This window comes from Gossypium hirsutum, chromosome A12, assembly GCF_007990345.1.
Source record: "Gossypium hirsutum isolate 1008001.06 chromosome A12, Gossypium_hirsutum_v2.1, whole genome shotgun sequence".
Taxonomy (NCBI): Eukaryota; Viridiplantae; Streptophyta; class Magnoliopsida; order Malvales; family Malvaceae; genus Gossypium; species Gossypium hirsutum.
The window spans coordinates 662,218-678,935 of record NC_053435.1 but is presented as its reverse complement, the minus strand read 5'-3'; the positions used below and the strand labels follow the sequence as shown (position 1 = coordinate 678,935).

At 29.1% G+C, this 16,718-nt stretch overlaps 2 protein-coding genes across 2 annotated transcripts; both read right to left on the bottom strand.

The window, feature by feature from the left end:
• Window positions 1-75: 75 nt before the first annotated feature.
• Window positions 76-2,414, bottom strand: LOC107930437 (pentatricopeptide repeat-containing protein At4g02820, mitochondrial). Its single transcript, XM_016862112.2, has 2 exons — window positions 2,050-2,414; window positions 76-1,624 (listed from the first exon to the last, which is right to left on the bottom strand). Exons 1-2 carry the CDS (start codon window positions 2,359-2,361, stop codon window positions 392-394), a joined length of 1,545 nt encoding a protein of 514 aa, XP_016717601.1. The 5' UTR covers window positions 2,362-2,414; the 3' UTR covers window positions 76-391.
• A 12,203-nt stretch (window positions 2,415-14,617) lies between these two features.
• On the bottom strand, window positions 14,618-16,210 carry LOC107930445 (protein FANTASTIC FOUR 1). Its single transcript, XM_016862122.2, has one exon. It carries the CDS (start codon window positions 15,911-15,913, stop codon window positions 14,717-14,719), a length of 1,197 nt encoding a protein of 398 aa, XP_016717611.2. The 5' UTR covers window positions 15,914-16,210; the 3' UTR covers window positions 14,618-14,716.
• Between the last annotated feature and the right edge of the window lie 508 nt (window positions 16,211-16,718).

Here is a 16,718-nt window from a genome sequence, read left to right as displayed (position 1 = left end):
AAATTTAATAAATATGTTTTTTTAACACATCAAATCTAAACTGATCAAAATAAAATTCAATCAAAAAATATCAAATTACTCAATTTTAAACTACCAATTTTTCGATAAAATTATCGTAGTAAACTATAATTACAAAAACCAATTTCGTGGGTTCAAATCACAAGGCAACCCTACTTATGGTAGGAGTGAAAGTAGGCAATTAAGTGTTAATTGTAATGATAAGGCGCATTCCACTCCTAAATGTTGAATGCAAATTTAATCTTTGGAGACGATATCGTTGAAGGGGTAACTCAGAACATTAACGGTAAAACGGAGATAAAAATTGAAAATAAATCGCAAAATAAATTATCTTAATCTGCCCGAGAACACTCGTGAAAAATTGCTTGAAACTTCACAAGCGCATTTTGCTTGTTAATCTTAATAGTTCATGCGTTTCCTCATCCATTGGCACACTATCTTTCTCCATTCGTTCAGCAACTACAAGCGGCATTTTACCAGCATTTGCATATCCTCGAAGAAGCGAATTATTTACCATAGTACTCAGACGCCCAGCATTTCGAAGAATCACCAACAATTTCTCCAACCCTTCAGTATCGCCGAGCTCTTCAAGCTGCTTCAACACTTCGCCGACCAATTTGTCATTCGGATTCCATTTTTTCACATTGCTAACACCTTGCTTAAAACAATACAATACCTTCCCCATTTCTTGTTTCTTGAAATAGCCCCGAGTAAGAAGTTCCCAAGCGGTATAACACAGGGAACTACCCTTCTGTGCAATCTGCCGATAAAAGTTTTCAGCCATTTTGATTCGGTCTCCGTTTATGTAAGCTGCAAGGATTATGTTTGGAACTCTAGCATCGCCGCTTCCGGAAACAGACTCCCGTTCATTATACAGTTTCTCAGCTTCTCCAAATTCCCCGAGTTTCGCAAGTGACGATATCGCACACGTGTATTCCGCATTGCTCATTTTACGGAAACACGATTTCATCTTCTTCCAGATTCGATGAACCCCATCTTTATCCCCCATGTTTGTGTACAAACTGATAAGGGAGGGATAAACAACTCGATTTTCCCGAGTTGCCATCTTCTCCATTTCCTTCAAAGTACACATTGCCTTGTCAAATTGCTTTCCTCTGATATAAAGATTGGTCAACGCACTAAATGTTACCCAGTCAGGCTCGATTTTCGCCTCCTTTAGCTCGACAAAGATTTTCCCGGCAGCTTCGATGTCATTTTGGGAAGCACAAACGGATAACAATAAATTATAAGTAAAGATATCTGGTGAAGCATTTTTCTTTAGTTCCTTCACTATTTCAGGGACCTTTTCTAGTTTTCCTTCTGAGATGTATAAAGAGAGCATGTGGTTGTACGGAAGCGGATACTTTGCGAAACCACAATCAGACATTTTCTTCATTAAAGCTTCGGCTTTACCCGATAACTTATTCTGGACATACGTGTGGAGCAGAGCTGTATATGTGGCTTGGTCTCTCATCTTGTCTGGAAGATCTTCGAAGAATTTCTCCGCGCTATCTAAACCACGATTTTTCGCAATTAAGTCCAAGTGAATGGCGTAGTCACCTGGTAAGAGCTTGATATCTTTCTGCAATCTCATCCATTCACATATCTACAAGAAAATAAACTATGGTGATATAAGGCCAAGCAATTTGAAAACCCAGCTATAACATGCAGTAATAGTTGTATAAATGGTTTCTCATCTCAAACCGGAGTTTAATTATGAATTTTCCCTCTATGAAAACTGAAAACTTAGTCCTTCTTAGTTGCTATGAAATTCAGATTTATATGCAAAGAATTAGTAAAAATCATTAGTTCAAGGAGATCGTGCGTTTATGGATAGCTAAACTAATTCTACAGTTTTGGGGATCAAATTCTGAAAAAATAAAATAGATGGATTAAATTCAGGAATTCATAATTAGAACGAAACATTTACTTCAGATTACTCAAAAAAAGAGCAACATAGGACATTTTGGAAATAGGGATAGTTCTCAACTGAAAATGAAAATTAAGTTCAAAGTTAAAGTAAGCATATACCTCGAGGGCGTGCTTATAGCGCTTGAGCTTACGAAGCTCTCGAACGACTCTATTGAGCTCATACTTTCTGACCGTACGACCTTCCTCTTTCCATTTCTGTATTGTAGCTACAGCGCTGTGTTTCGGATACACAAGGCCTATAAGCCTCCGTCCCAACGTGTTTCGTCGACCTCCACCGCCACTTTTCGGAGCGACTTCATTATTTGGTACTGCTTTCTCTACCAACGCTGCCGTCGAGAAAAAACGCGACGCGATGAGGGGCGAACGAACGTAGCGCATCAACATTGTGTTTTTGTTGAATCCGTAAGGCATTTGATCAGGGTTTTAGCATTAGGGGAGAAGAAATAGGGAAGGCAGAACAAACGGCACCGTTTATTTCGCGCTATCCTGCTTGGATTTAAAATCCAGCAATATCAAGGGATTAATTTCATATTTTTGGGCTCCAAAAGGCCCAATGGACTGAAACATACCCGGGGACCGTTAATGAAGGGTAGTACAATTCATTTTTTGGTTAAAATCTGCTATTCATCCTCGTATTTGTATATAATTTGAGCTTTAGTCCTTATACTTTAAAAGTTAAATTTTTAATCCTACTTTTTCTATTTAAAAATCCTAGTCCATAATTATCGTCATTGGTAGTTTCTACCAAAATTTGTCAACTTATTGTTTTTATCTCTTGTTAATCATATGCCACATTATACGAGGTCAACCTAATCAAAATTTCAAATTGACAAATCTTAATAGAAAATGTTTTTAAATAAAAAAACTAAGAGGACTTTATTTTTAAATTTTTAAGTACAACGACTAAATCTTACGTTTTGTGAAAGCACAAAAACTAATGGCATATTTTAACATTCATTTTTTGCACATGCAATAAATTGCTCTCAACTTGGATCATTAGGTTGGGTATTTTTCATTTTTGTGAATTTTAAATTTGAATTTGTAAATTTATTTTAATATCCGAATCTATTTACTATTTGCATTAAATTCAATTATTACTTGTTATACAAGGAAAATGTTGTGGTAGTTAGTGATGATTCACTCGAATGGCAAAGAATTGTAGGAGAATTAAGGTAATCAAAACGTGATTGCAAGAGAGAAGATGGGAGAAAGAGCCGAGGAAATTAGAGGAGAGAGAGTGTATAGGCCTTCTATCTTGATATTTGTAGGCTTTTAATGGGCTATCTCTAATCATTTCTTAAGATGCCACGTGTTGTCTATGTATTGATTTCGGGCTTTTTAAGATTTAGTCAACCTACTAATATTTTATCATCGTATGTATGAACTATTATACCAAAATGACAAATATATATAATATGTGAATGACAGATACTCTATCCATATCAAGGTTGTGATCTCCATGGTATAGAGTCACGAAATGTAGACTCATGATGTTAGAATAACACAAAAATGAGCTCAAGAGATACAAGATAACAATACTACTACACTATGGGTTCAAGATTTGTGTGTTGATAATTAAAAATGGATTCGGACCTCAATTAGCATGTATTGGCTTTACTCATTTGTCTCAAAAGAGCCGGTTGAGCAATTCTCATTTATGTTGGCACAATAGGCTTCAATAGTTTATGCAAGATTCAAAGAGAAACTTAAGAAGCTTCACAGCTACCACTATAATCCACACCACCTTAGCAATCACATAACCCCCACCCAACTTTGGGTGGTCTGAGTGAAGTGATTCATATCAACCTATAAGGCATTATTATCCACTTCCACAGCTCATTGAGTTTCACAGCTGTGTCAATAAAATACACAGAATGTTAATAGTGATGTTAACACTTATATTAAATATCCAACACCAAATCAAAACCTTTTCTGCTTTATAACTTAACCACAATGAAACTATTTTTTTTATATTTTGTATGTCTATTTTATGATCTATATTTGGGGTTTAAAATCTATAATTACTCTTTTCAAAATATTATCTTTAAGGTTCAAACGGATTAAATTGAAGAAAAAATGGATTAGGTTGGTGACATGGATGTCTACGACACATCATTATTATTACATAACATGACAGATGCATTTGAACGCGTAGGAAAAAGTGGGTAAAATGAGAGCAAGACCACAAGAACTGGCGGGGAATATACGTATGCAAATAGTGTTGATGGTGGCACAATGAGGCCTAGCCCACCACTGGAATAAAAAAATATCCTTTTTTTAATTATTTTTATAGGTACAACAACAAATTTAACTATTAAAGTTTATATTTTTATCAAATTTATTTTTATTTTTATTAAATTTGATTATTAAATTTAAAAAAATTAATTTAAATTAACTTTTTGAAAAATAAATTGTTGTTTTTTTAATAAAAATAATACATAACAATTCACATGTTAATCCACGTAAACTTTATATTTTAAAAAAAATTAATTTTTTTTATAATTTATAAATTATTTATAAACGTAACATATAAAATAAATAATATCATATTAACATGAAATACAAATAAATTATCATGTGAATTACATACTAATATCGTTAAAAATTTAATGTTTTTATCTGCATTTCCTTTAAAAATAAGTGGTTTGATTTTTTAAAAAAAATTAATGATGAAATTTAACTAAAAAATGAAAAATAAATTAAAAAAATATAAATTTTGAAATTTTTTTGATAATTAGAGATTAGAGGTGGGGTTAGAACAGAACCAAGACACTGTCGGCATATGCCTTTTAAGACTCGTTGTTGCAGTATTTTTAAGGTTTTTTATTGGTCCTCCTTAATGCGTGACATTGTCGTGCATTAATTACGAGGTTGCAACTTTACCAGGCATACTTGTTGCCTTGTCATCTGCACAGAGACAAAGACAACCTAATCTTTGCTGCAGGTTTTTTCTTTTTATGGGTACGTCGTCATATTTGTGAGCGGCTATGGGGTTTGTAATGTCGTACTAAAGTTTAAACCCTTTCCTAGTCAATGCTGATGATGAGAGATAAACCCTAAACCTTAAATTTTTTTCATTTATTTAATTAGTATTTAAATTTATATTTTGTTATTTAGGTTAATATCTTTGTACTAATAATAACAGTTTATATTGACGTAATATTAATGTCCAATCTAATGATAATATATGATAATCATAAATTAAAAAATTAAAAAGTATTTAGAAATATATAATTTAATAAAAAATATACTTTTTTCACATTAATAATGAATTTAGACAATTAGTTATCCAGATACATTTGAATTTGGACAGTCATATGTTCAGATTCATTTCAGATATTTTTTAGTAAGTTTATATGTTTTTAATTTTTTATTATAAAATACCAGGTTACTATTATTTTGAAATTCAAGAATATAAATTATAAAAAAAATTTTACATCAAAGTAAACCTAATAAATAGTTATCAAATTTAAATGCATCTGGATAACCGTTTGTCCAAATTCGTTGTAGATGTGATTTTAGTTCTTTTATCTATTTATCTATTTTTATAAATTTAAAAGTTTTTTATATTTATATATTATTTATTGTAATTTTTTATATATTTTTCAATATATTATGTACTTTTTATCTATCTTTAATTGAATATAAATTTATATATTTTTAAAATAACAATTACTTAAAAACTAGTATTTTATGAAAAAGAAATAAAAAATCTATAAATTAATTTAAAAATACATCTAGAATGAATATGGACAAATGACGTTTAAGTTCAAATGTATTTTGACAACTATTTGTCTCGGTTCATTTTTTATGTGAAAAATTTAAAATTTAAAATTAATTTATATATTTTTAAAGATTTTTTAAAATTTTAATTAATATTTGCCACGTGTCCCAACAAATTGGATGTTAGTGACCACATTAACACAATAATAATGTTAGTGCGAAAATACCAACATGAATAACAAAATATAAATTTAAGTACCAATTAGATATAAAGAAATTCATTACTAAAATTCGGGTACAAATTACATATTTTTTTGCTCAATTTTTTATCTGTTTATTTTCATAAATGCATTTATATTGGGATTGCCATAGCTATCATGATATTAAAGTCAATATATTGACCCCAAAATTTGGTTATTTATTTCTTATTAAAAGAAATTATTGGATAATACTATTTGTCATGTTCTATTCATGTTACTATAATGTTTTGATGAATAATTTGGGGATAATTCCACCAAATGTCCTTGAACTATTATTCAGATATTAAATTGATTCTTATGTTTTAAAGCGTTTAAACTAAACTCGAAATATCAATATTGTATCCATTATTTTTCTCTATCAACCTAACTATTAGTTTTCATATCAAATACCAGCTCAAATGCATATTTAAAACTTGTGGATTAAATTATAAACACGTGTGTATCTACTGTATAGACAATTTGAATGTAACGTGTTAAAAAATAACTCTACTAGAATTTATCAGTAGTATTTGAGCTTTTAACACATCAAATCTAAATTATCCATACGATGGATACAAAAATTGTACAACTTAATCCACATATTTCAAATATCAAACAAGATATAATACTGATACACTAGGGACTCAGGTTATAATTTATAGAAGTTGGAGCACAGACCAAATTTGCTGTGCCACACATCCCACCCCCAGTGAGCCTCACTCACATATTCAACTCAAGCAGCTAAAAGGACTTGACTTATTCTACTGTTAGAAACTTTTGCTAAAAACTCCTTGGACTAAGATATATTGAAATTTGTTTTATCTAATTTATGGAACCTGAAATGGGATAGGACTGAATTTTAATAGTAAAAATAGATATTAGACTCTTCAGTCATCTCATGCAATATATACATGCATATATATATATAGGTTTTCTGCAAGGTCTTAACCTGTTAAGTCCTTCAATGAAGAATGATAATAGTAGTAATGAAAGAGATAACCTTCCCATTGCTTTCAATCACATGGCTTCTCCCAGCCAACAAAACTAAAACAATATTTGATGGTGTTTTGATAATAAAAAAGGAGAAATTCCTGGGAATTGGGTTTTGATGATAAATTTTAAAACTTTATGTACTCTGTGCATTTATAATTTGATTATTCTTAGTCTCGTAATTATTTAAAATGTGTATTTATCTTGATTTAAGTATGGAGTGATTGTTAAAACATTTATCAAACACTTGTTTGAAACGGTTCAAATCGTGTATCCATTCCCTACCCAGTATTATATATATATAATATTTTAGTTAACATTATTAAATTTTCTGTTAAATTCAAATTCATTACAACATATTTTTTTTGGCTATATCGTTACAAAATGAATACTTTTTATATTTTAAAATGGCACACCAATAAACTTAACAAAAAAATGTTAGCAGTGTTAATAGTTGGACTTAAATTCTAAAAATTAGATGGGCTAAATTCTTGAAAATAAAAGTACAAGGATTAAATTTCAATTTTTTAAAGAGTACAGAAATTTACGACATATTTTAACCTTATATTAACTTTATAATTACAAGAGAAATTAAATTATAATTTTACTATTTTTGGAGGAGCCAATGCTCGTACCAATCCCTGAAACATATGCCATAAGTCCTTGTACAAAAATAAGCCACCAAAAACTTTTAAGGGATTTATGGGAAAAATATTTGGTCTCATGATTGAAAATATATATTTTAAAAAATAGAAATACTAAAAATAATCAAACTAGGATAAATTAACTAAACATATCAAAAAAAATATTTACATGGTACAAGGACCTTTCATAAAATTTGACCTAAAAGTTAATGAGATTTTTTGCTCACATGTGGGTGCAGGGGCATGTAAGGTTTCACAAGCACACAACGCTAAAAAGAAAAGGAATAAAAGCAACGTTTAGTATTTAAAATTGGTATTTTTTTTTTATATTAGTTTTAGACTTTTGATAACTTTTCTCATTTTGGTCCCTAATTTTGGGTTCTACTAAAGTATGATGATGTGGTACTTAGAGCTTATGTCATATCATTATTTGATTTTTTAAAAAACAGTTTAATATTTTTTGGGGTTTGTGTATACCAAGGGTGAAGGTGGAAAATCTTTTTATGAGAGGTTGAAATTAAATTTTAATTTTTACGATAGTGAAAATGTAAATTTATCATTTGAATAGCCTATATCTTTATAATTTTTGAAGGATTAAATCAATTTTTTATCAATTTTAGGAGGTTAAAGTACAATTTTACCTTTACTAAGTTAAATTTTTAAAAAATTTAAAAAGCCTAAATGAAAAAATTTTCCTCTTAGGGGGCAAAGCCCCTGCTAGCCCCCTGGCTACGTCCTTGTGTATACTTTAGCCCATGTACTAAGTAATTTGTATTTAATTTGTACCTTTTTATTATTTTATTTTATTTTACGTGTATGATAAATTAGATAAATGGTTGTCCAATTTCATTTAAATATAGACAAAATCATTTGTCTAAGTTCATTTCAACTTACATTTTTAATAATTTATATTTCTATAGTTTCAAAAAATAATAATACAATAATTATTTTTAAAATAAATTCTAGGTATTTTATAATTTTTTTTCATTCTAATACTTTAGGTTTTTTTAAGTTTTGGAATTTTTATTTTTTATATTTCATTTACATAATGAACTTAGATAAATGGTTGTCCAAATTTATTCATATTTTTTTAACATTTATTTCTAGTAATTTTATATTTATATAATTTCAAAAAAGATAATATAATTTATTTTTCAAAAAGTTCCATGTTTTTTAAATAAATTGGAGTGGGAGCAAAAAGAAAAAGATGCTAGCACAATATAAAGTGCACTTAAATGGATCTTTATAATTAAATAATAAGATTTTCTCAAGTGTAATTAAAAAAAAAATTGAGGATCAGTTTATTTACATGTAAAAAGTTTTACGGAAAATATTTTCTATATTTTTCTGTGTTTGCTTCATAGAAAACAGTTTGGTCAATGAAAAATGACTTACAAATCAACATAAAATAAGTTATTTTTTAAGTCATTTTTCTAGAAAAAAAGCTCATCTATAAGTAATTTTATTTTATATAAAAATTAACTTAAATCAAGCTTAATATTATTATATTAATAATAAATTTTTATTTTTATTTTTAAATATATTTAAAATTATTAAAATATTAATATAAAATATTATAATTTTTATTATTATTAAATATACATATTTAATCATTTATATTTTGTCATATAATAAATTATTAATATAATTAATATAATGTATTATTTTAATAAATTATTTAATATTTCAAATTTATTTTAATAATAATAATTTTAAACAATATTCTTCACATTTTATTGAAAATATTCAATATTAATATTTTAATAATAAATATTTATTACAATTATAAAATATATTAATAATAAATATTTTGTAGTATAAAGGTTAAAATATGTCATAAGTCTATGTACTCTTCACGATTTTGCGATTTGGTCTTTGTACTTTTATTTTCAAAAATTTTGTCCTTTTACTTTTCAGATTTGAAAATCAAGTCCAATTGTTGACATTGTTCATTTTTTTGTCAATTTTGTTGATGTCACATTTTTAAATAAAAACTAAAAATGACGTTGTAATAAACTTGAATTTAACAACATATTTTTAATATATGCAAAAATAATGTAAAATATAAAATAAACTCAATTAAACAATAAAAAGATAAGAAAATCTCAAATGTATATTTGTTTCATTGAAAACAACTTTATGAAATATTTTTAAGAAACTTATCAAACAACAGAAAATATTTTATACAGATTCATACAAACACCAGAAAATATTGACTTTTCTAGGAAAGTAAGCCATTTTCCATAAATTATTTTTTAGAAAGTGAAACATACAGACCCCAGTATAAATTATTTCGTTAAATATATAAAATTTGATTTAAAACTTTTATATTGTTAAATATTTGAATATTTAAAATGATTATAAATGATTTAATTAAAGAAAATTAAGATTTATTTTAAAAATAATTTTTACATTATTATTTTTTGAAATTATAAAAAAATTACTAAAAATACGCATCTGAAAAACTATATGTTTAGGTTTATTATGCACGTGAAATAAAAATATAAAATTCTTAAAGTTGAAGAAAAATATAAAACAAAACCTAAAATTTTCTAAAATACCTGTAATTTATTTTGTAAAAAAATCTACTAAAAGTACACATTCAAAATTAACCTTCACAATTAACAAAATAAATTTCATAAAATTTCCTATTTTTATAATTTTTCAAAAAGATTTTTTTAAGATACATGTCGATATTCTATTGGCAAATCAAATAGTGATCTAACAAAATATCATAATATTAATGTACTTTAAATTTACGGAACAAATTAAAAAAAATCAAATTTCAAAACTAATGTGAACGAATGTAAAATTTTATCAAATTCAGTCCCGAATGTGAGCTTATCCCAAGAGAAAACGATAGCATATGCCTATGTTTGACAATTTCTACATCGTCCCCCACCTAAAGCCAACCAAAACAATTATATAAAGTACCTGAATGTATGGATACCCAAACTCCACGGTAGGGCACTATCCTCCTCTCCTAAGGGATATATTATCCCCAAACTGGACCCGACTCGACTTCACCCAACAACCAATCAAATTGTCAAATGTTTGCGATCCTTTCTCAAAAGTTACCTTTTCGACATCCCAATTTTTGTAGTAAAGACTAAAGTGTCTTGCTTTTGTACAAATGATAAATTTTCTGTTTACCAATATCTAGCTTTGATTCGTTCCATGATCTTTCATCTTCAGTACACATGGATTTTTAGACAGACATAATAAAGTAGAGGTAAGAATTGTGGGAATATGTTTGAATGTGAAATGGAAATTGTCAGTCACATGACATGAAATACAGAGAGAGTAGAACAGAGATCTCACGAATCATATCAGCATCTTTTTTAACTGATTGGGATTTTTTTTTTTTATAAATCAGTGAAATAAGGGAAGCAGCAGCTATCTAAGCACATGGAAGATCATGTTGTAATCAGGTCAATTTGCATGTTGGTCCCTTTGTGGGTCCAATTATTATGACTGTGTCCACGCATTTGTACTCCCTTCGTACAAAAGACCCCCAACAACTTGCCTTTCATCTTCCACATTGTAATTTAACTGCCATAAATCCCTAACCCCATATGTTTTCTATTCGATATTCAAGTTATATGGATTTTTGTTATTTTAAAAAGAATTATTTATATTATATTTAAGTGTAAATTATTAAAATAGTCACTTTTGGTTTTCTCATGTTACATTTTAATCACTTATGTTTTAAATGTTACGTTTTAGTCACTTATGTTATCGTATTGTAACATTTTAGTCACTGAGCGTTAATTGTTATTAATGGTGTAACGGTAAGCTGATGTAGCACGTTAATTGTCCCATATTTTTTTTCATTTTGAGTAATTTATTTTTTTCTTTTATGTTAAAAGAGATGGAGGAGGGAGGAAAATAAAAGGAGAAGTAGAAGAGAACGGAAAATAATAAAAAAAAAGGAAAAATGAAAAGAACATAAAAGAAAAAAAGTACTCAAAAAGAAAAAATATGGGGGACCAATTGTATAATTTAACTTAATTTTTTTTCTTGAAATGATGATTTAATGTTTATATTTAAATATTTTTTTGAAGAATTATGTTTACATATTTACTTGACTTTAAAAAATCTAAAAATATTTAAAATAATTAGCAAAAATTAAATTGAAGCAGAGCAGAGTTTGGTGAGGCAAAGTAGGAATGGATGTCTATAACATCCATGGAGGTGGTTGTGATTTTCAAGATTATGCATTCATAGTGGAGCGGGGTGACTGGTGGAGCAAAATTTGCCAACCACACTCCATTGCCATCCCTAACCTTGAACATGTTCAATTGATTACCGAAAAATAGAGAAGATGTGTCTTCTCTTCCACAACCATAATAAATCTCACGGGATCTAACTATAATGGATCTTTCTTATTTACAGAATTATCATAAGATAGAAAAAAAAATCCAAGTAACATAAAAACATGAGTCTTTATATTTTGGAAAATGAGCAAAAAGATCCTTACCCGTTAAAAAATTTGTAAAATACTCATATTTTATAATAGTTTAACTCGATTTGATTTCACATCTTATTTGTCAATTAAAGGCAACTATTTAAGTCATATTTTAAACTAGCACTACATTTTTTTTTGTATGATTTATGTCTATTTTACAATTATCTTCGGGGTTCATTATCGTCCTTCTCAATAATCTTATTTCCAAAATTCAAACACGCATCTCTTCCTAAAAATACAATGTCATTTTCTCATTATTACAAAAAAAATAATCATTTTATACGTTTTCTGTAACATAGTACAGGGACTTGTATACGTTGCATTTACCGCTAACCTTAAATTAGACAATATATTGGGACGCAGTGCAGCAGCTTGGACCGTTGCAGACAACCCCAACCATCCATAATAAATATAGGAACACAAGGACTATGTAGTATTTGAAAAATCTGACGGTGTACGCTTTACAATCAATGCTTACATACGACTCCCTGAATTTATACCGGAATTTCCAATTAAAATCAAATGCTATCTGGGGGCAACTTTTTCAAACTTTGCTTTCATGGTAAAATTATGATATTCTCTTTATTTAAAAAATTATTAAATTCCTTAATTCATTAATTTAAAAAATAAATTTATCATTTCTATTAAAAAAAATTATTTTTTTATACTGTTAAAAATTGACTTGGTTTACAAAATAACCACACAGTGACATTTGGCGTGTTACGTGTACCTCATATTGATTTATAGGGATCAATTTTTAACTGTAGAAATAGATAAAGTTTTTAACATTTACTTGTTAAAACTTGATGTAATTGATGTATATTTGCATATATATTTTATTTAAAAAAACTAGAAATTATGTTATAAATATATATAAATATTAATAAATCTAAAATAGTACATTCATAGTTTAAAACACACCAATACTCATATATATCTATATTTTTATACTATATTTAAAATTATTACTGAGTTCGTGTCGCCTGGATGCTAACTCAATAGAGAATTTACCAAAGTCTCCTTATATTTATAAAGGCATTGATATTATTTTGAGGGTAGTCTTATATTTTCGTATAAATTTTAGAAAAATGCTTACACGTGACGGGATTCGAACCCAAAGTCACATTTGATTTTTATATCATTTTTTAATTTGTTAAATAAATTTTTCATCCACACTAATACATAAAAAAACAACCACTAATATATATTCTTTCACTTAAAATAATTAATTTATGTTAAAATTAATTTTCTTTCAAAATAATATTATTATAATGAAAACTACTATTTAAGAAAAGAAATTGTCTCACCCACACATTGGGTGATAAGGATTCTATCATATACCAACAATAACGTCTCAGGTGAGATCTTATTATAGTGAGATCTCATTAGATCTTTTTAAAATCAACGACTATGGTTAAAAGATAAATAGGAGGAGATTGTAGCCGTTTGATCAAGTCACGTCGAAAACAAAAGATATTGTCCTAGTGATTTAGAACACGGTAAATCGATTACCGAATACGTTGCTTTTATTTGGAAATCAGTTTCTCTTATTCTTTAGTGTTGAAACGGGTTAAATTGATTAAAAGGTAAAATCACATTTCTTAGTGTAAATATTACATGACATGATCAATGATGGATTAATGTTTCTTCTTCTCAGATGTCATTATAACGAGGTATTTAAACAGATGATGTATATCTAAACAATAAAGGAAAAAGACGAATAAGACCTTGGTTTTAACCTTTAAAATATCTCACATAACCAAAATTATAGAAACATTTTGCAAGGCAAGAAGAGGTTGTTGATACCAAATATGTAAAAAGGTTGAGAGTAAGGTGGAAAAATTTCAATTTTGGACCGTACCATACATGTGGTTGTGACCTTTATATTTCCCATCATCTCTGGTATTGCCTTTTTCTTAAATGATATATGGTCCAACAAAATATGCCCCCCATTGAAAGCGATGAGGAACATAAATTAGAGGAACCCCATTAATTGATCGGGACCATCCATTTCATCTATTCTTGGTGGTTGGAAATTTAAGCCTACATTTCTACTTCATTGCTGTCGCTATGTCTTGTTTATTTCGTAATGATGTTGTTATGTTTTGTGTATAATCTTGCTTATGGTCATGTAATTAATCTTATGCCATGTCAAAGATAAAAGTATGTATATGAATTAGGGTTTTTTTAGATGATGATAATTCTAGGTTTGAGTTAATAAAGATTGTTATTTAGGTATTTTTAATTGGGTCATTTTGAATTATTTGTTGAAGTAATTTATTTTTAGAGTCTTGGTTAGACGCGCTTAAATCATTGACTTTTTATAATTATATCGGGTCAAGTTGAATTTTGGGTCAGAATTAATTGGATTAGGTTTTTTGGTTCTAGCTAAAATTGATATCGTTGATTATGAATTTCATCTTTTTGAGATTGTCAGAATTCGATCCCTTATTTTATGAAATTTAATAAGTTAGTTTCATTGTTGATAAACATAATAATTTAAACCGTATTTTTGATAATTTATCGCAAAAAATTTCTTAAAAAAAGTTAGGAAAAGGAGAAAGAGAGTATTGCATGGAAGAAAATGGAGGGAAGATTATTGGTAATCTCAAACTTTTTAATAGCTAAAAATTAGAAAAATAGAAAAAAAAATTAGTGACATTCAATGCTAGTAATTCTCTTTGTTGGGGTTGAGAAATATTTTAAGTAGCCACCAAGTATGGCTCCCAATCAAGTAACCCTTTGTGCCCACACCCATTTCCTTTGCAGCTTATTAGCCTTGCCAATTTCCCATTTCCAGTTTGATCCCCAATATTCCCATTCTTTTCATCCAAGTCCTCAACTCCCCAATAACACTTTTCTTCTTCAACTTCATCTTCTACAACACCATTTTCTTCATAATCTATATCTTCTAAAATATCATTTTCTTCACAAAGTACTTCATCTTCTACAACATCATTTTCATCCTGTACAACACCATTTTCTCCATAAAGTACTTCATCTTCTTCTACAACATCATTTTCTTCATAAAGTACTTCACCTTCTTCAACAACTTCATCTTCTTCGGTTACCTCTTCTCCTTCTTCTTCTTCTACTTCTTTGTCATCGAAAATTGGGGTATCAGCGGTTGTTTCTTTCAAAAGGCAAAGCCTAAGCCTGCCCTCACTTCGTTCTACATGGAAGTACGTTTGACAAGAAGGGACATTAACGGCTTGAAGTACTAACCGGCCGCCTTCGCGGTGAGACGTGACTTGGACGCCATTCGAACCGCTAATGGACGTCAAAGGAGGCGGAAAGCTGCTGCTGCTGCTACTATTCATCCTTTTCATCACCAAATTTTCCCTTGTTTTTAACGGATTATAACTCATATTTGAACCGCTAATGGATGTCAAAGGCGGTGGAAAGCTCCTACTATAACTCATTCGTCTCGTCACCGAATTTTCCCTATGTTTCGATGGACTGTAGCACCCAAAGGTAATGTCGTCGCTGATATCGCTTCCGGTCTCACTGCCTAAGCTTTCGGTGCACATTTCAAGGCTTTCTTTACTTAGGGCAGAAGCTGAACTTTTAACGAGAGGGTGCACGTAAACTTCGTTATTCTCTGTAGAATCTTTGGGACCGGCGAGGGATTGAAGGAAACTCCACACACCCATATCAGCATTTTGCTTGCTTATATTGTCGCTATTGTTGTTACCGTCGGTAATGTTAATGTCGGTGTCATCATAATCATTGTGGTATGAAATGGGTTCGGGTTCGGAAGGGTTAGTGAAACAGGGCGTGGGAGTTTCAATGGAGTCTTGAAAACTCGATGGTGGAGCCAGTTTCAGCCTCAAAAAATGTGATTCAACGATCCTTGGCTCAAGGCATAATTGCAAACCTTGACATACACTTGAGAACATTTTCTCTTACCCACCAGAAGAAAAAAAATAAACAGAGGAAAAACAGGGGAGCTAAAATGAAAAAAAAAATGTGAGGAAAAAAAACCCTTTTTTCTTTTGGAGAGTTTTCTGAGATCAAACAGGGATGTGGGGGATGTAAATGAAAGAGAAAGCTTACATGAACAACAAAAAGAAAGCAATATATTTGGTATTGGAGGAGAGGAAAACGTAAGCAAAAAAATGAATATGAAAGAGAAGGGAATGAGTTGTAGGATGATTTATAGTTGAAGAAACAGAGGAGAGGTGATGACCTTTTAAAGCCCAGTAAAAACTTTTTTACTCTTACCACACATTCATTACCAAAAGGAAATAACACATTTTTGCAGTGAAATTCTTTGGTAAAAGACATTTTTTGCTGTTAAAAAATAAAGTAAGGTTTAAGTTTTAACTTCTTTCCCATTTTGAGATTAAAAAAACACTTAACAAAGTTAACCCAAACCCAAATTCCTTTTCTATTTTTAACCAAAATAAGTTAATTTGGAGGTGTGGGTTATTAAAAAGAAACAACCATGGTTAAAAAGGCTGGATTTCTTCTTTAACTGTTTTGGCCATTGCTTCAGGTTTTGTCTTAGCTTTTTGCCTTTCCATTTTTTGGTTAAACAAACTTGGTTTTGCATTCAAGTGAAAGTATACCAAAACCCTCTAACTCTTTGCTATTCAATAGCTGATTGCGGTATTATAGAGATTCTTGTATTAAGAGTCATATTATATTTTATTCTCTTTACTAAAAAATGGGTGAATTAATTCCTGTACATTAGATCAAAGA